Source organism: Trichechus manatus, unplaced genomic scaffold (genome assembly GCF_000243295.1).
Source record: "Trichechus manatus latirostris isolate Lorelei unplaced genomic scaffold, TriManLat1.0 scaffold00064, whole genome shotgun sequence".
Lineage (NCBI taxonomy): Eukaryota > Metazoa > Chordata > Mammalia > Sirenia > Trichechidae > Trichechus > Trichechus manatus.
This window is the reverse complement of record NW_004444000.1, coordinates 1,381,385-1,401,001: the sequence shown is the minus strand read 5'-3', so window position 1 is coordinate 1,401,001 and position 19,617 is coordinate 1,381,385. Positions and strand designations below refer to the sequence as shown.

The 19,617-nt window shown below is 36.2% G+C and overlaps 1 protein-coding gene across 3 annotated transcripts in view; it reads right to left on the bottom strand.

The window, feature by feature from the left end:
* NCAPD3 (non-SMC condensin II complex subunit D3) overlaps nucleotides 1-19,617 on the bottom strand; it is a 146,225-nt gene that overhangs the window by 65,886 nt on the left and 60,722 nt on the right. For 2 of the 3 annotated variants that reach the window (XM_023734037.1, XM_023734039.1), the window contains exons 10-16: nucleotides 19,065-19,190; nucleotides 18,685-18,937; nucleotides 18,173-18,229; nucleotides 17,841-17,930; nucleotides 9,641-9,714; nucleotides 4,426-4,560; nucleotides 3,396-3,616 (exon numbers count right to left, since the gene is read on the bottom strand). In XM_023734037.1, coding sequence (XP_023589805.1) covers nucleotides 3,396-3,616; nucleotides 4,426-4,560; nucleotides 9,641-9,714; nucleotides 17,841-17,930; nucleotides 18,173-18,229; nucleotides 18,685-18,937; nucleotides 19,065-19,190 — 956 coding nt within the window. The remainder of the gene's footprint in view (nucleotides 1-3,395; nucleotides 3,617-4,425; nucleotides 4,561-9,640; nucleotides 9,715-17,840; nucleotides 17,931-18,172; nucleotides 18,230-18,684; nucleotides 18,938-19,064; nucleotides 19,191-19,617) is intronic. The other variant, XM_023734038.1, reaches the window with a different exon arrangement.

Here is a 19,617-nt window from a genome sequence, read left to right as displayed (position 1 = left end):
TTTTTTTTTTTTTTTTTTTTTTTTTTAAAAAACAAAACAAAAAAGGTAACAACAAATGTTGGTGAGGATGTGAGGAGACTCTTTACACTCCTGGTGGGACTGTAAAATGGTACAACTGCTATGGAAAACAGCATGTCACTGCTTCATAAAACTAGAAATAGAACTACTTAAGATCCAGCAATCCCACTCCTAGGTATATAACCTAGAGACCTAAAAGTAGTGACACGAACAGACATGTGTGGCTTTATTCAGCAATACTAAAAAAGGGGAAACAACTGAAGTGCCCTTCAACAGACGAACGGATAAACAAAATGTGGTACATACATACAATGGAATACTACACAGCCATAAAAAATAATGATGAGTCTGTGAAACATATAATATGAATGGACCTGGAGGGCATAATGTTAAGTGAAATCAGTCAAGCACATAAGGACAAATATTGTATGATCTCTCTTTTATAAGAAAACAAGAATATATATATAAAGAGACCAATGTTTATTGGTAGTTACTAGGGAAAGAAAGAGGGGGAGGGAAGCAAGCTTTAGATCATAAATACTTGTTATTACTGGTGATGGGAAAAGTGGCACCAAATGTGGGTGTAGTGAGCACAACATGACCAAAGTAAATGGTGTCGATGAGAAGCACTTAAGAGAAAAGCATGCCTATACCAAAGAATTTAACATAGATACGAGAACAACTCCAACAAAGACCAAAAAACGAGTACATGATCACATATGGATGGCTATATCCATATAGGTATATGGGTAGGTACAGGTACATACATATGTGAGAACAGACAGAAGCATCTATACATACATGTAAATACAGATATGTGTGTACGTGTGTGCAGGCACATATATTCATTGAAGACACAACTACAGATACTACTCAGACATAACCAAACACCTTCCAAGACTGGTTTTCTGGGTTTGAAGGCTTAGGACCACAGTCTCACAGGACAACTCAGTCAACTGGTATAATATAGTTGACAAAGTTCATGTTCTGCATCCTAGTGAGGTGAGTAGAGTCTGGGGTCTTAAATGTTTGTAACCAGCCATCTAAGACACAACTATTGGTCTCTACTTGTCAGGAGCAAAAGAGTAAGAAGGTAACCAAAGTCTACAAGGCCGGTAGCCTACAAGAGCCATAGCCTCATCTATGCTGAGACCAGAAGAACTAGATGGTGCCTGGCTACCACTACTGACTATTCTGACCAGAGTTACAACAGATGGTCCTGGATATAATTGGAGAAAAATGCAGAACAAACTGAGATTCTTAAAAAAGGCCAGATTAACTGGGCCAGTCGAGAGCAGAGGACTCCCTGAGACTATCACCCTGAGACACTCTTTAAACCTTCAACCAGAACTATACCATGAGATCACCTTTTAGCAAAATAGCAGAGTGGCACACAAAATAAAGGCTATTACCCCTAAGAACAGTGCTCTACTAAAAAACTGTATGCATGAGACCAAAAGGTCAGTATTTACTCTAAAGCAGAGATGAGACAACAAGGGGGCTGGGAAACTAAAGTACTAGAAATGGAACAACCAGAACACAATTAAAGAGAATGCTGACACCTTCTGAAAAATGTAACTAATGTCACTGAACAATTTGTGTCGAAATTTTTAAATGGTAATCTAACATTCTGTGCAAACTTCTACCAAAAACACAATATTAATTAAAAAAAATATATGTATACGAATATTCATAGCAGCATTAAACCAAATAATGAAAAACTGAAAACAACCCTTTTATCAATCAATAGTAGAATGAGTAAACAAATTGTGGCTTAGTAAAAAATGTCACACGTACATAAATATGTACACACACACACAACACACACACAGAGCAATTAAAATCAATGAGCAAGAGCAATATACAACAACCTGAATGACTGTTACTTTATACTGAGTGAAATGAGCCAGATACACAAAAGAAAACATACCATATAATTCTATTTACATAAAGTTTACAAAGAGAGAAAACTAACAGTATTGGTTACCTCTGAGCAGGAGGGAAAGACGGTGATTGGAAGGGGATGTGAGGGTACTTCTGGGGCCTGGTAATGTTCTATTTCTTGACCTGGGTGGTAGTTACATGGATATATTTTCTTTATGATATTTATTGAGCTTATGATTTGTTAACCCTTTCTATACATATTATGGAGCCCTGGTGGCACAGTGGTTAAGAGCTCAGCTGCCAACCAAAAGGTCAGCAGTTCGAATCCACAGCTGCTCCCTGGAAACCCTATGGGGCAGTTCTATTCTGTCCTATAGGGTCGCTATGAGTTGGAATTGACTCGATGGTAACGGGTTTGGTATACACATTATACTTTAATACAAAAGTTAATAACAACAAAGACATAAACGGACAAATTCCCAGAAACACACTACCATGTCATTTTCCTGTCTATCATGTTCTCTATTACACCTCTATCAATACTCTCACCATTCTTCAAAGGCCAACTCAACTCGCATCGCCTTTATGAATTTTCCTGATTACTCTAAATGAAAGTGACTTACTCCTCTGCAATGTCTTACCCTCTCAAATCAAGTTTAAGTTTTCTTTCTTAAACACTTCTTTGAATCAACCACATAGTTGCTACTCATAAAATATTTAATGAGTAAATACATTTTTAGTCACAGAGTTTTAGCACCAAAAAGGGACCATAAGGGATCACGTAATCCAACTGGCTCATCTTACCAATGAGAAAAGTAGGCCCAGAGATATGATTTGCCAAGGCCACAGAACAGCATTTAAGGAGGCTAAATCTATTACTGTTTCTACTGTATGATAATTCCTCTGTAACTATACGCAAACAAGTAGGGAAGTATTTGTATAATAAGAAAAAGAAAAAGCATCCAAGCTAGCACAAACACAAACAAACTGAAAGATTACTGCAGTACAGATGAAAATATATCATTACAGGTCCTAGTTCATAACGACGATATAGACTGTACACAGTGCATACTCAATACATGTTATCAAATGAAAAAAAAAAAAAGCTGCAGTGTTATTAAGCCAACCAATTCAATAAATGGTTAAGAAAACTTTAACCTGGAAGAACTAGAAAGTCATCTTTATAATAACTAGCATTGTGGAAAGCTAATATTAATGTACCATATCCATCAGTGTTTTCTACTACATATTAAGATATCAGTTTAAATCTGGAGAGCATTCAGAACAAAGCCAAAGAAAGTGATCAGACATTTCACAAAAATAGTCACCACAAAAATGCTAAGAAGTTTGAAGTAGAAGATCAAGAAAAAAGACCAAAATTGAGTCTTCATATATATCAAGTAATTCAGAAAGCTGGTTTTTTTCAAGATCAATTTATTAATAAAAACACTTAAGGCCTTCTGTAAGGAAAACAAGTCACACAATTAACATACCTCAGTTCCTGGCCTTCTGTAGTAAGGAGAGGAAGAAGTGCCCAAGCTAGCACCTGGCTGTCATCTCCACTATGAAATTTACTGTAATGCTTAATGTTCTGCAACAGGAGCTGGTCAAGGCATTCCAGGGCCTTCTCTTGCACAGTGCTCTCACAGTCCATCACAACGGGGGTGATCCCTGTCAGCCAGGCTTTTTGAATCTGGACACATCGAGGTTGGGCCTTAGGATTTTAAAATTATGAAGTCATGAAGTCTAATGGTATTAAGTCTAAATACAAATCAACGAAGTTGTAACCAATGTTTTGAGACACGCTAAAAATAATCATGTGTACTATTGCAAATTAAGCATAAAGTGAAAACAACAACACTCAAAATGAATGCAAAAACAAAGCTGAATCACTAGTTATAATAAATCAGTGCAGACTGAAAATTTAAACATATACATTAAAGTTATGCTATTGTTAGTAGTAAATAAGCACTTTTTTGGTAATACAAGATAAAAGCAAACAATAAATATATTTATCCCAAGGAGCAATTAGAACAGATGCTGACAGGAATAAAAAAAAAAAAAAATGCATTGCTTAATGCCTTCTATCATAAAATAAATAAATAAACACATTTTTAAAATTCTTCAACAGCTAATTAGTTGATAGAACTAAATTACATATAGTGTTAGTAGAGCTGCTCTTTTGGCAGTATCACCTATATATGTCTTAATAGACAAAAACTAACGCAGGCTTAACCAAATTAATTTTAAAACTGATTTTTCTATGTGAGATTTGAGGTGAAGTTAAGAAAAGGCTAACCATTAGCATTCTCTAGCATTAGTTTCTAATTATATTTAATATGAAACAGCCTACAATGTGCAATTAAAAGTTGCCTCTTCCTTCCTCTTACAAGGCACAGTTCCTCAGTGGACTTGGTAGAGTTTCCACTGGATAGCATAGTATTTAGCGACAGGTAATTACCATGCTGAGTTATTTTTAATGTCAAATACCATGCACCAGATACATAATACCTTGCCTCTTACCATAAGAAGGTCAGTAAGAGATTGTAGGGCCTGCTTCCGGACAGACACTGCGGGGTCCCGACACTGGTCCTGCAGAATTGACAGGTCTTCCCTCATACCCGATATTTCACAGTGCTTCAAAATACTCACTAACACCTAGAAGGCATGTATATGTGATGACTGTCCATAGTATAAACACAAAAAGACAAACTGCAGACCAAAGGGATACTTCCTTTAAGTTTGTGGTTCTTAACATTTTGGGGTCATCCATTCATCCCTCCTGCAACATCTCACCCTTAAGAATCTGATGAAAGCTAAGGCCTCTTTCTGTAGCAAATTTGACATACATTATGTAAACAAATATTTACAAACAATTTGAGGGGTCTCATGAACCCTACTGAAACTTATCCACGGTCTCTAAGTCTTAAGAATCCCTACTCTAAAAAAAACAAGGATAAATATTTGTGATTCTTAAAATGCCAGCAACCCAGTAAAAAAGCTTAAACATAGATAATCCTTTAGTTCGTCTGTTTAATTTCTGTATCAAAGGATCAGGGTTAACCATCAGTCAAACGAAAAGCAAGTTAAGTAATGTATATGACCTTAGGGTTTTTTAAAACAATCTCTTACACTTTCCAGTTTTACTCCTTATAAAGGCAGCACATAAAAAAAGTCTAGAGGTGGAGCCAAGATGGTGGACTAGTCAGAGTCACCAAGCTGTCCCTCTAAACCAAAGACCCAAAAAACCAAGTAGAACAGATACAGAAGTCAATCCTGGAACCCTGAACTTTAAAAGACAGGATAAATTATTAGATCAGAAGCTGCTGAGAAGAAGAAACTGATAAAACAAACGAGTAGAGATGCAGAGTGGAGGATCCCTGCTAACCGGCAGGGTACCGTGTTACCATGTTGAGATAAAGGCCAACTCCACATGAGGAGGAGGACAGAAAGGCATCTTCATGGAGCTCCCAATAGGAGATAGAGGAACTGTGTGGACAAAACCTGAGTGAAGTAAGGTTCTGTTCTCTGGCTGCAGCACAAGGAAGTGCTCACACACTCTCATCCAGTAATCAGAGGAGCACGCTCCGCCAACCCTCACCCTTCTGGCAAGTAGTGGTACGAACTGCCTCAAAGTACAAACTGCCCTTATTTTCTCCCCATCTATCTCTGTCCACTCCCCGTCTGCTTCACCTCTTACCTCTCTCTTCCCACTAGTCAACCCCTGCAGTAATGTAGCTGAGTGATCCGGCCCCTCCCCTCTCCCTCCCCACTGGCTCCACCCCACTGCACCGCAGCTAAGCAACCCGGCCCAGTCCAGGTGCACCACACACATCAAAAAAGAAGGGGCCAATAACAAAGCTTTAGCCTTACAACTTGAACAAACAGAAAGCGAATGGCAAAAGAAGCCCATGGTCACCAAAAGAAAGGAAATAATCTAGATCAGAGCAGAAATAAATGAAATAGAGAACAGAAAAACAACAGAATCAACAAAATGAAAATGTGGTTCTTTGAAAAGATGAACAAAACTGACAAGCCACTGGCCAAACTAACAAAAGAAAAACAGGAGAGAAACCAACTAACCCAAATAAGAAACAAGATGGAGTATATTACAACAGACCCAACTGAAATAAAAAAGATCATAACAGAATATAATGAAAAATTGTACTCTAATAAATTTGAAAATCTGGAGGAAATGGACAAATTTCTAGAAACACACTACCTACCTAAACTAACACAAACTGAGGTACAAAATCTGAACAGACCCATAACAAGACAAGAGATTGAAGAGGTAATAAAAAAAAACCCCAACAAAAAGAAGCCTTGGCCTGGATGACTTTACTTGGGAATTCTACCAAACATTCAGAGAAGTGCTCACACCAGCAATACTCAAACTATTTCATGCACAGAAAAGGAAGAAATACTCTGGAATTCATTCTATGAAGCCAGCATAACCCTGATACCAAAGCTGGTCAAAGACCACACAAAAAAAGAAATAACAGATCATTATCTCTCATGAAAATAGATGCAAAAATTCTCAACAAAATTCTAGCCAACAGACTTCAGCATCATATCAAAAAAATAATACACCACAACCAAGTGGGATTTATATCAGGTACACAAGGATGGTTCAAAATGAGAAAATCAATCAATGTAATCCACCACATAAATGGAACAAAAGAAAAGAATCACATGATCATCTCAATCGATGCAGAAAAGGTATTTAAAATAAAGTCCAAAACCCATTCCTGATAAAAACTCAATAAAATAGGAATAGAAGGGAAATTCCTCTACTTAATAAAGGGCATCTATACAAAACCAATAGCCAACATTATTCTCAATGGAAAGAAGCTGAAAGCATTACCTCCAAGAACGGGAAAAAGACAAGGATGCCCTTTATCATCACTCCTATTTAACATTGTGCTGGAAGTCCTAGCTTGAGCAATAAGGCAAGAAAAAGAAATAAAGGGCATCCAATTGGTAAGGAGGAAGTAAAACTATCCCTATTTGTGGATAATATGATTTATTATACATAGAGAACCCAAAGGTCTCCACAAGAAAACTACTGGAACTAACAGGAAGATTCAGCAGAGTAGCAGGATACAAGATAAACATACAAAAATCAGTTGGATTCCTAGACACTAATGAAGAGAACTATAAAAAGGAAATCAGGAAAGCAACACCATTTATAATAGCCCTTAAAAAAATAAAATACTCAGGAATAAATCTGACCAGGTACGTAAAAGACCTATACAAAGAAAACTACAAAATGCTACTGCAAGAAACCAAAAGAGACCTACCTACATAAATGGAAGAACATACCAAGCTCACGGATAAGAAGACTCAACATTGTGAAAATGTCAATTCTACCAAAAGCAATCTAAAGATACAATGCAATCTTGAACCAAATACCAATGCATTCTTAAACTAGATGGAAAAACTAATCACCAACTTTATATGGAAAGGAAAGAGGCCCCAGATAAGTAAAGCATTATCAAGAAGATGAACAAAGTGGAAAGCCTCACACTACCTGATCTCAGAACCTACTATACAGCCACAGTAGTCAAAACAGCCTGGTTCTGGTACAACGACAGACACATAGCCCAATGGAACAGAATAGAAAACCCAGTCGTAAATCCATCCAACCGTGGTCAGCTGATCTTTGACAAAGGGCCCAAGTCCATTAAATGGGGAAAAGACAGTCTCTTTAACAAAGGGTACTGGCCAAACTGGAAGTGCATCTGTAAAAAAAAATGAAACAGGACCCATATCTCACACCATACACAAAAACTAACTCAAAATAGATCAAAAACCTAAATATAAAAACTATAAAGATCATGGAAGAAAAAATAGGGACAATGCTAGGGGTCCTAATATATAGCAAAAACAGAATACAAATCGTAACTAACAACACACAAACACCAGACGATAAACTAGGGAACTGGGATCTCTTAAAAATTAAACACTTATGCTCATCAAAAGACTTCACCAACAGAATAAAAAGAGAACGCACACACTGGGAAAAAAATTTTGACTATGATACATCAGACAAGGGTCTAATCTCTAAAATCTATAAAATACTTCAACACTTTAACACCAAAAAGACAAATAAGAAAAATAAAAAATGGGCAATGGATATAAGCAGACACTTCACCAAAGAAGACATTCAGGAGGCTAGTAAACATATGAGGAAATGCCTGTAATCATTAGCCATTACAGAAATGCAAATCAAAACTACAATGAGATACCATCTCATCCTGACATTACTGGCACTATTCAAAAACACAGAAAATAAAAAATGCTGGAGAGGCTGCGGAGAGATTGGAACTCTTATGCACCGCTGGCAGGAACATAAAATGGTACAAACACTATGGAAAACAATATGGTGTTTCCTTAAAAAGCTAGAAATGGAAATACCATAAGATCCAGCAATTCCACGCCTAAGAATATACCCTAGGGAAATAAAAGCCATCACACAAATAGGCATATGCACAGCCATGTTCATTGCAGCATTATTCACAATAGCAAAGAGATGGAAACAATCTACATGCCCATCAACAGATTAATAGATAAACAAATTATGGTACATACTCACAATGGATAAAGAACAATGACGAATCCGCAAAACATCTCACAACATGGATGAATCTGGAGGGCACTGTGCTGAGTGAAATAAGTCAACCACAAAAGGGTAAATATTGTATGAGACCACTATTATAAAAACTCAGGAAATGTTTTACATATAGAAAAAAACAAAAACAATCTTCGATGGTTATAAGGGAGGGAAGGTGTGAGGAGGGAAAACACTAACTCAATAACAGACAAGTTTTAACTCTGATGAAGAGAAAGACAACACACAATATAGGAAAGTCAGCACAATCTGACCAAGACAAAGTCATAGTAGCTTCCTAGACACATCCAAACACCTTGAGGAACCAAATTACTGGGCTGAGGGTTGAGGATCATGGTCTCGGGGGACATCTAGCTCAATGAGCGTAACAAAATTCATAAAGAAAATGTTCCACATCCTACTTTGGTGAGTAGTGTCTGAGGTCTAAAAAGATTGCAAGCAGCCATCTATTGGTCCCATCCCATCTGGGGCAAAGGAGAATGCAGATAATCAAAGACAAAAGGAAAATAACTGTCCAAAGCACTAATGGCCACATGAAATACAGCCTTCACCAGCCTGAGCCCAGAAGAACTAGATGGTGCCCAGCTACCACCACCGACTGCTCTGACATGGATCACAATAGGGGGTCCCAGACAGAGCAGGGGAAAAAAAGGTAGAACAAAATTCGAATTCACAAAAAAAGACCAGACTTACTGGTCTGACAGAGACTGTAGGAATCCCCGAGGCTACAGCCCCTGGACATCCCGTTAACTCAGAACTGAAGCCACTCCTGAAGTCCACCTTTCAGCCAAAGATTACACAAGCCTACAAAACAAACAATAACACATGCCAGGAACGTGCTTCTTAGTTCAATCAAGTATATGAGACCAAATGGGCAACACCTGCCCAAATCAAAGACAAGAAGCCAGGAAGGGACAGGAAAACGGGACTAATGGACATGGAGAACCTGGGGTGGAAACGGGGAGAGTGCTGATACAGTGTGGGAATTGCATCCATTGTCACTAAACAATCTGTCTATAAATTTCTGAATGAGAAACTAATTCGCTCTGTAAACTTCTTTCACCTAAAACACACACACACAAAAAAAAGTCTAGAAAAAATTCACACCTGGAGTGCAGATTTTCTAACATTGGTCTTCTCATCCCTGATCCTCTTCCTCAGCATTGCCATGACACATCTTTCTGTTGAGAGAACGCCAAAGAATCATTATGGTGTGAGAAAGACTACACGATACCTACATTTCACCACACAACACCAAGAAAATAGTCTAAAAGTCTTTCCAATTTGCTGTTTTAAATTCTAAGATATCACAGTATGAGTATACAAAAAGAAAGAAAAAAATCCTAATAATTAACAATTCACAATAACGCAAAAAGCAGACTAGTATAATAAAAAGGGCATAAATTTGGAGTATTAAAAACCTGGTTTTAAACCCTGGCTTCTACCCCTAAAATTCTGAGTGAATTATTAGTTCTTACATTTTGTTTAGCTACAAATAGGAATGTCTAGCCCACAGGGTTGTTTTTAAGATTAAATGAGATACGGTCATATGTAACAGAGGTCTCACAAAGTTTTGGTCACAGGCCCCTTTATGCTATTAAAAATTACTGAGGACCCCAAAGAGCTTTTGTTTATATGGATTATATCTTTCAATATTTACAAATTAAAAATCAAAACTGAGAATTGTAAAAATATTTTAAAGTAGCAAGACATGTTAATATAAATTCCATATTTTTATAAAAATAACTATATTTTCCAAAACAATAAAAAATTTAGTAAATAGAATGGCACTAATTTACATTTTGCAAACTCTTTAATGCCTGACTTTATAAAAGACAGCTAAAGTCTCATACCTGCTTCTGCATTCAATCTGTTGTGAGCTCATATATCATAGTCTCTGGAAAACTCCAGATTATACTTGTGAGAAAATCAGAGTGCAGAAGGTAAACAATACTTGATATTATTATGAAAACACTATTGACTTCGAAGACACCTTGAAGGAGTCTTAGGGATGCTCAAGGGCCCCCAAACCATACTTTGATAACCACTGATGTATAAGAAACACTTAAAAAATGAAACAGAGAACAGAAAAACAATAGAGAAAGATAATGAAACCAAAAGCTAGTTCTTTGAACAGATCAACAGAATTAATAATTCTTTAGCTAGACTAACCAAGAAAATAAAAAAGATTCAAATTATTACAATCCAGAATGAAAGAATGGACATTACTACCTGCCTTAAAGAAATAAAAAGGGTTATAAAGAAATACTATGAACAATTTTATGCCAGCCAATTAGATAACCAAATAATATGGATAAATTTATAGAGAAACACAAAACTACCAAAACTGACTGAGAAGAAATGGAAAATCTAAATAGACCTATAACAAGTCAAAAAATTGAATTAGTAATCAAAAATTTCCCATACCAAAAAAAAAGAAAAGCACCAGACTAGACAGCTTCAATGGAGAATTCTATCAAACATTAAAACAAAATTAACATCAATCCTTCAGAAACTTGTTCCAAGAAATAGAAAACACTTCCATCTCATCCTGTGAGGCCAGTATTACCCTGTTACTAAAACCAGACAAAGACATCACAAGAAAAGAAAATGAGAGACCAATATTCCTTATAAATACACACACAAAATTATTAACAAAATATTAGCAAACCAAATCCAGCATGAAATAAAAAGGATTATATATCATCACTAAGTGGGATTTATCTCAGGAATGAAAGGTTGGTTCAATCAATATGAAAATCAATCAGTGTAATATACCATATTAATAGAATAAAGGAAAAAACTATCTCAACAGACTCAGAAAAAGCATATGACAAACATCAGGCAAAACCCTTTCATAACAAAAACAAACAAGAAACTAGACACAGAAGAGAATGTCCTCAACTTGATAAAGGACATCCACAAAAAAACCCACAGCTAACATCATATTCAATGTCCACTCTTCCTACTTCTACTCAAGATTATACTGGAGGTTGTGGCCAGGACAATTACACAAGAAAAATAAGACTTCCAGACTGCAAAGGAAGAAGTACAACTATCTCTGTTTGCGGATGACATAACCTTATATTCAGAAAATACTAATGAAACCCCCCCAACACACACAAACAACTATTATAGCTAATAAGTGAGTTCAGGAAGGTAGCAAGATACAATATCAATACATAAAAATTAGTTGTATTTCTATACACTCGCAATCAGCAATTCAAAAATAAAATTAAGAAAACAAGTCCACATAAATAGCATAAAAAGAATAAATTACTTAGGAATAAATTTTTAAAAAGTATAACAGTTGTATATTAAAATTAAAAAATGTTGAAATAAATTAAAGACAACCTAATTAAATGGAAAGACATTCCATGTATATGGATTGGAAGATTCAATGACTTAATATTCAAAGTAGAATACTGTTAAGATAGTAATACTTCCTAAATTAATCTATAGATCAATCCCTACCAAAATCCCAGGTTTTTTTTTTTTGCAGAAATTGACAGCTGATCCTTAAATTCATATGGAAATACAAGGGACCCAAAACAGTCAAACAAATCTCAAAAAAGAAGAACAAAGATGGAGAACTCACACTTCCAAATTTTAAAACTTACTACAAAACTACAGTAATCAAGACTCTGTGGTACGCGTAAAAAGACAGACATATAGATCAATGGAATAGAATTAAGAGTAGACAAATAAACCCATACATTTATGGTGAAATGATTTTTGACAGCAGTGCCAAAATCAATTCAATGAGGGAAAAAAAAAAAGTCTTTTCAACAAATCATGCTGGGACAACTGGATATTCACATTCAAAAGAATAAATTAGACTCTTACTTTAAACCGCAAAAATTAACTCAAAATGGATCAAAGACCTAAATATAAGATCTAAAACTATAAAACTCATAGACAAAAACATAAGTATAAATCCTTGTGACCTTGGTTTCTTAAATATGTCACCTAAAGCACAAAAGCCACAAAAGAAGAAATAGACACACTGGACTTCATCAAAATTAAGAATTTTTGTGCTTCAAAAGACACCAAGAAAATGAAAAGACAACCGACATAATGGATGAAAAAATATTTCTACTCATCTATCAAGTATCCACAGTATATAAAGAACTCTTACAACTCGGCAATAAAAATACAAACAGCCCAATAAAAAAAAATGGGCAAAGATTTGAATAGACATAAAAATGGTCAATAAGCTCAGGAAAAGATGCTCATTAGGGAAATGCAAATAAAAAACACAATGAGATAATACTTCACTACCCATTGTAGTTCTTAGGAGTCATTAAGTCCATTCCAACTCACACTGGCCTCAAGTGACAGAGTAGAACTGCCCCACAGAATTTTCTAGCCTGTGATCTTTACAGGAGCAGACTGCCAGGTCTTTCTCCTGTAGAGCCACTGGGCGGGTTCAAACTGCCAACCTTTAGGTTACCAACTGAACACTTAACCATTGGGTTCCTTTCACATCCACTAGGATGGCTATAAGAAGCCCTGGTAGCACAGTGGTTAAGCGCTCAGCTGCTAACTGAAAGGCTGGTGAGTCGAACTCACCAGCTGCTCCAGTGGAGAAAGATGTGGCAGTCTGCTTCCGTAAAGATTTAAAGCCTTGGAAACCCTATGGGGAAGTTCTACTCTGTCCTACAGGATCACTATGAGCTGGAATTGACTTGATGGTAACGTGTTTTGGAGGATGGCTATAATAAAAAAGGCAGATGGTAACAAGTGTTCATGAGGATACAGAGAAATTGGAAACCTCATACATTGCTGGTGTGAATGTAAAATGGTGTAGCCACTTTGGAAAAGTTTGGCAGTTCCTTAGAAGGTTAAATACAGACTTACCACATGACTCATCAATTCCATTTCCAGGTATATACTCAACAGAAATGAAAACATATGTTCACACAAAAATTTGTTCAAGAATGTTCACAGCAGCATTATTCATAATAGCCAAACAGCAGAAACACCCAAACGTCCATCAACTGATGCCTGGATAATCACAGGGTGGTCCATCCATACAATGGAATATTATTTGGCCATAAAAAACAATGAAGTACTGATACATGATAGAACATGGATGAACCTTGAAAACATTATGCCAAGTGAAAGAAGCCAGACACAAAAGACTACGTATTTTCTGATTCCATTTAGGTAACATGTCCAGAATTTGCAAATTCATAGAGATAGAAGGCAGATGAGAGGTTTGTCAGGGGCTGGAGGGAGATGGAAATAAGTGTGACTGCTAATGGATGTGAACTTTATTTTGGGGGTGATGAAAATGTTCTATAATAAAAGTGGTGACTGCAAAATCTTGTGAATATACTAAAAACCACTGAATTGTACACTTATATGGTAAATTTTATGGTATGTGAATTATATCTCAATTTTAAGAAAAGTGCCTGGCATCTGGTAACTCTACAAATTTTCTATGTATAATCAATGCCAACAATATAAATCCTTTATCAAAAATAAGATAGGAACATTGGCTCTTTATATCTGGTAAAGTTCTATAATTTGAAAGCCTCATTAAAACAACATAAATTGGTATTGCTTAGGAAAGTCTATACAACAGTAAAACTGTATTTGCAAAGGAAGAATGGAGTCAACACAAACACTCAGTGTTTTTCCAGATTAAATCTCGATAATATTTTAGGGAATCTGTGTCTTATAAATTCACTTATTGCTCTAATTTAATCTGAGTAACAGATGCTAATATCTAGCCACAGAAATCTAATTCTATGCTGATCTTCTAGACTGAAATGTTTGGGCTGCTAACCAAAAGGTCAGCAGTTCAAATCCACCAGCATCTCCTTAGAAACCCTATGAGGTAGTTGTAATCTGTCCTATAGGGTCGCTATGAGTTAGAATTGACTTGACGGCAACAGGTGTGGTTTTTGGTTTTTTAATTATCCTCACAGAACTTTACATATACCTCAGCACCTACATCACAGGTGTATATATACACACATCTGTCCCTCTCACTGGTCTGTAAGCTTCTTGAGAGAAGGAACTACGTTTTATTCAAGTCTGTATGAGATAAATGTTTATTACATGAATAAACCAAATTACACAATTAACTCTCCTACACAGACACACACTCTCCTCTTTACATATATATGTATATATATTCCTATGTATTTAAATCACTCTCACAACAGCACTTTGTGATAAATAGGGAAGGTGTCAGAATCAGAAAATTTGACAATTAGAGTTTTGCTGACTACCATGTCTTGGGTCATGCTGCTAATTGGTAACAATTAGGTACAAAAATTCAGACTGCTCCTAATTTCTAATACAGTGTTTTCTCTACTACAGAATACTATTTCATATTACAGATGAAAAAGGAGTCCAGCGAAGTAAAGTGACTTTTTAGGCTCCAAGTCTGCCTAATGCCTAGTCCAGGCTTGTTTTTTCCCTCCTGAATCACACTGACACTTAAACATCCCAGATTATTATGGGCTCAACAAGTCAACATCTACTGTGTTCAGAATCCTGTGCTGCAGTCCATGGGAGAAAAGGCCCATAACCACTCCATAAGTCTATTCCTATAAAAATACAACTTCAAATCAGTGAAAATTAGTTATAATGCAAACTGCAAAAAAATACACAATATGTACGACCCATTAAAAATGGTTCGTACTCATTTTGATCAAAGATTCTATAGAAGAATCCTGATCAAAAGGGAGAAAATGAAGGAAAGAATTCTCCTGGAATCCAGACTTTCTGGAGCCATGGAGGGTGGATGAAGCCCTGAAACTACTGCCCTGAGATTATCTTTAAACGTTAAACAAATAACATCCCCTGAAGTCTTCTTTAAACCAAATAATAGTTTAGCTTAACTACTAAAGAATGTCTGCCTTGACCACTATGCTCTTTTAAAATCTGTCTATATGGCATCAAACTGACAACAGCAACTCAAAAGACTAGATAGGAACATTTGGAGGCAGTGAGTTTATGTTAATGAAGGAGGCACAACTCAGAAAAGACGGGTGAGAATGGCTGCACAACTCCAAGAATGTAATCAATGTCACTGAATTGTACATGTACAAACTTGAACTGGTGTATGTTTTTGCTGTGTAAATTCTCAACAACAAAAATTATATTTAAAAAATAGTTCATACTGTTGGTGCAGAGAAATTATAAACTAAATCCTGAATTGTCTTTTTCAATGGAAGTTTGGATTCAAAGTTCCCTATCATGTTATTAAAAGTAAATTCTGGGATGGCTTAATCAAAGTGAAGACAACATGGTAGCAAAAGTGACAAGGTACTAAAAACAGGAACAAGACTGGGTACCACAGCATTCTTCCTTTTTTCCCTTTTGTGATGATTTTTTCCCAAACATAAATTTAAACTCTACTGCAGTTTCTCTAGTAACTGGTCCTTGTTGGTCAGCAATCCCAAGAGTTCATAACCATTTACTTTAATAAAAAAATATTTTCTTATATTCTCTTGTTGTTGTTAGGTGCCATTGAGTTGGTTCCAAGTCATAGCAACCCTATGTACAACAGAAAGAAACACTGCCCAGTCCTGCACCATCCTCATAATGATTTTTAAGTTTGAGCTTGCTGTTGCAGCCACTGTGTCAACCCATCTCATTGAGGGTCCATCTCTTTTTCGGTGACCCTCTACATTACTGAGCATGATGTCCTTCTCCACGGACTAGTCCCTCCTCATAACATGTCCAAAGAATGTGAGACGAAGTCTCACCATCCTTGCTTTTAAGGGGCATTCTGGCTGTACTTTTTCAAAGACAGACCTGTTCGTTCTTCTCGCAGTCCGTAGTATAGTCAATATTCTTCACCAACACCATAATTCAAAGGCATCAACTCTTCTTCAGTCTTCCTTATTCATCGTCCAGCTTTCACATACATATGAGGTCACTGAAAACACCATGGCTTGGGTCAGGCACACCTTAGTCCTCAAAGTGACATCTTTGCTTTTTAACATATTAAAGAGGTTGTTTTGCAGCAGATTTGCCCAGTGCAATGCGTTATCTGATTTCTTGATTGCTGTTTCCATGAGTACTGATTGAGAATCCAAGTAAAACGAAAACCTTGACAACTTCAATCTTTTCTCTGTTTATCATGATGTTGCTTATTGGTCCAGTTGTGAGGATTTTTGTTTTCTTTATGTTGAGGTGTAATCCATACAGAAGGCTGTAGTCTTTGATCTTCATCAGTAAGTGCTTCAAGTCTTCTTAGCTTTCAGCTAGCAAGGCTGTGTCATCTACATATCACAGGTTGTTAATGAGTCCTCCTTCAATCCTGATGCCGCATTCTTCATATAGTCCAGCTTCTCGTATTATTTGCTGGGCATACAGACTGAATAAGGTTGGTGAAAAGATACAACCCTGACGCACACCTTTCCTGACTTTAATCCTTTTGTTCTGTTTGAACAACTGCCTCTTGGTCTATGAATAGGTTCCTCATGGGCACAACTAAGTGTTCCAGAATTCCCATTCTTCGCAATGTTACCCATAATTTGTTGTGATCCACACATCGAATGCCTTTGCATAGTCAATAAACCACAGGTAACAACCTTTTTGACATCACTAATGATATGCCTCATTCTACAACCTCTTATGAATCTAGCTTGAATTTCTGGCAGTTCCCTGTTTATATACTGCTGCAACTGCTTCTGAATGATCTTTAGCAAAATTTTACTTGTGTGTGACACAAATGATATTGTTCAGTAATTTCTGCATATTGTTGGATCACCTTTCTCTGGAACGGACACAGATACGGTTCTCTTCCAGTCAGCTGGCCGGGTAGCTGTCTTCCAAATTTCTTGACATAGACAACTGAGCACTTCCAGCACTGCATCCGTTTGTTGAAACATCTCAGTTGGTATTCCATCAATTCCTGGAGGTTTTTTTTTTTTTGCCAATGATTTCAGTGCAGCTTGCACTTCTTCCCTAAGTACCATCGGTTCTTGATCACATGCTACCTCCTGAAATGGCTAAACGCTGACCAATTCTTTTTGGTACACGTACTATGTATTCTTTCCATCTTCTTTTGATGTATATTCTCTTAAGTGTTAACAACATATTGGGGTTCAGTATATGATAACAGAAATGTAGCTTATTCTTTAATCTTAAAATGACATATAGGATAATGCAAAGTCATCAGTTAAAGATACAATAAAATGGAAATTACTCCACTTAAAAAGATATTTCAATTTATGGGGGTGAATTAATCGGAAAAAAATATAAAGTTTTTAGATTCTACTGACAGTTTTCTGTAAATCAATAGCTATTATCCCTCTGACAGTGATAAAATCTGACATACCCCCTGATCGAGCTGTTTCAGCACTCTTGTCTGTACTGGTCATCTCTGAGGCTCCAGAAGGGTTAAACGTCTGCTTCTGAAAGGAAAAACCTTAAAAATAATTTAAAAAGGGAAAGTCATTAAGGTAAAAATTTGTCACACCTTTTGGCAATGTAAGCATAGCATGATACTCATTTAAGTTGCTAAATCATTACTAAAACAAATTTCAAATTCCTTGATGAAGCAAAAAAATATATAATATTAAACAGGCAAATATAACATTTCAAATATTCAACAATTCATTTAAGTAAAAAGGTAATTATTCAATATTTGAAAATACATTGATTCATTACCTAATGAATTTCTCAATAAGGTACCAGGGTGGCTCTCTATTCCTGAAACTGCACGACCTAAAAATAAGCAGACAGAGAAGAGAAGGAAAAAGTCACACTGTCATAAACTCTAAATAAAGATTCACAAAGGAATTAAATTCAAGATAATCAGGCCTAAAAACAAGGAAGACAAGTTCTAAATTGCTGACAATAATGTACTCCTTCTTGGGCAAGCTCTTCAAATGGGTATTAGGCTCAATATACCCAATTCTATGCCCAACAATGCAAAGTAATATTAAAGGCAGCCAACATTCTCATTTCTAAAACATGACTATTTGAAATTATAAGGCCTTTTAAATGTATCAGGCTTGCCTACCATGTTATATGGCAAAAGATAGTAAAATGGATTTATGAGGATAAAAACATATCATAGCATATCTATTATTTTTGTCACAACAAAGAATGATTCCTGTGAGTCTAATTTCTTGGCAAGCACAAGCTAGGTTTCATGTGACAACAGCTGCCATACTTACTGTTAATGAGAAGTTCCAGTACACTCTCTGACGTGTTAGTAACAGATAGCTCCAGACAATGTGCAAAACTGGACAACGCCTTGCTGCGGACAGTAGGTGCCTTGTCTAAACAACGGTCAAACATAATTTCTTGTACCAAGAACTTATGCGTTAAGAACTTCTGATGCTCCAAGGAAAGAGTGTTATCCACCTCTCTTTCTGGTAGTTCTAATAGAGCTAAGGCAACATCAAGAGTAAAAACCCTATGTGGGATCTGGTAAAGCAAAATCATAAGAATTTCCATCAGATAGGAATAACAACCAAAGAAACCCCAGTTATGTATTCAGATATGGCTGTCAAAAATAAAAAAATCAAAGATGCCACGCAGATATTTCTCCTACCTTGGAACTTCGTGAGTATCTGTAAAGCCAGGCAATGAATGTAGCATATTCCACAGAAGGAAGTTTACTGAGCAAATGAACCAGGGACTGGGCTGCATAGGTCCGGTACTCTGACTTATCTATCACCTGAAACACAAAAAGAGAAGCTGTTCAGACAATATCCACCTGCAGGAAAACTAGAGCACACGTTCTAACACAAGTTAAAAATTAGTGAGTTATCTTTACAAGTAACACATTTTTGGTTTCAGATTTCTTTGTAAACTCAACTATATTTATAAACCCTCTCCCCAGAAAAATGCACATATAAACTTAGCATATAATTTCAGGGAGTTCATGGACCTGGAGGATCCATGGGCTTTAAGTTAGGAAACATGTGTCCAAACTTTTATAAAAATTTAAGAGATAATCATGGGAATTTGAACATCATCTGGATATTTGATGATATTAAGGAATTCTTGTGTTGTTTATAGATGTGTTAATATTCTGAATAGTTTTGTGGTTATCTTTTTAGATTCTTCACTTTCAGAAATACACACTGAAATATTTATGTATA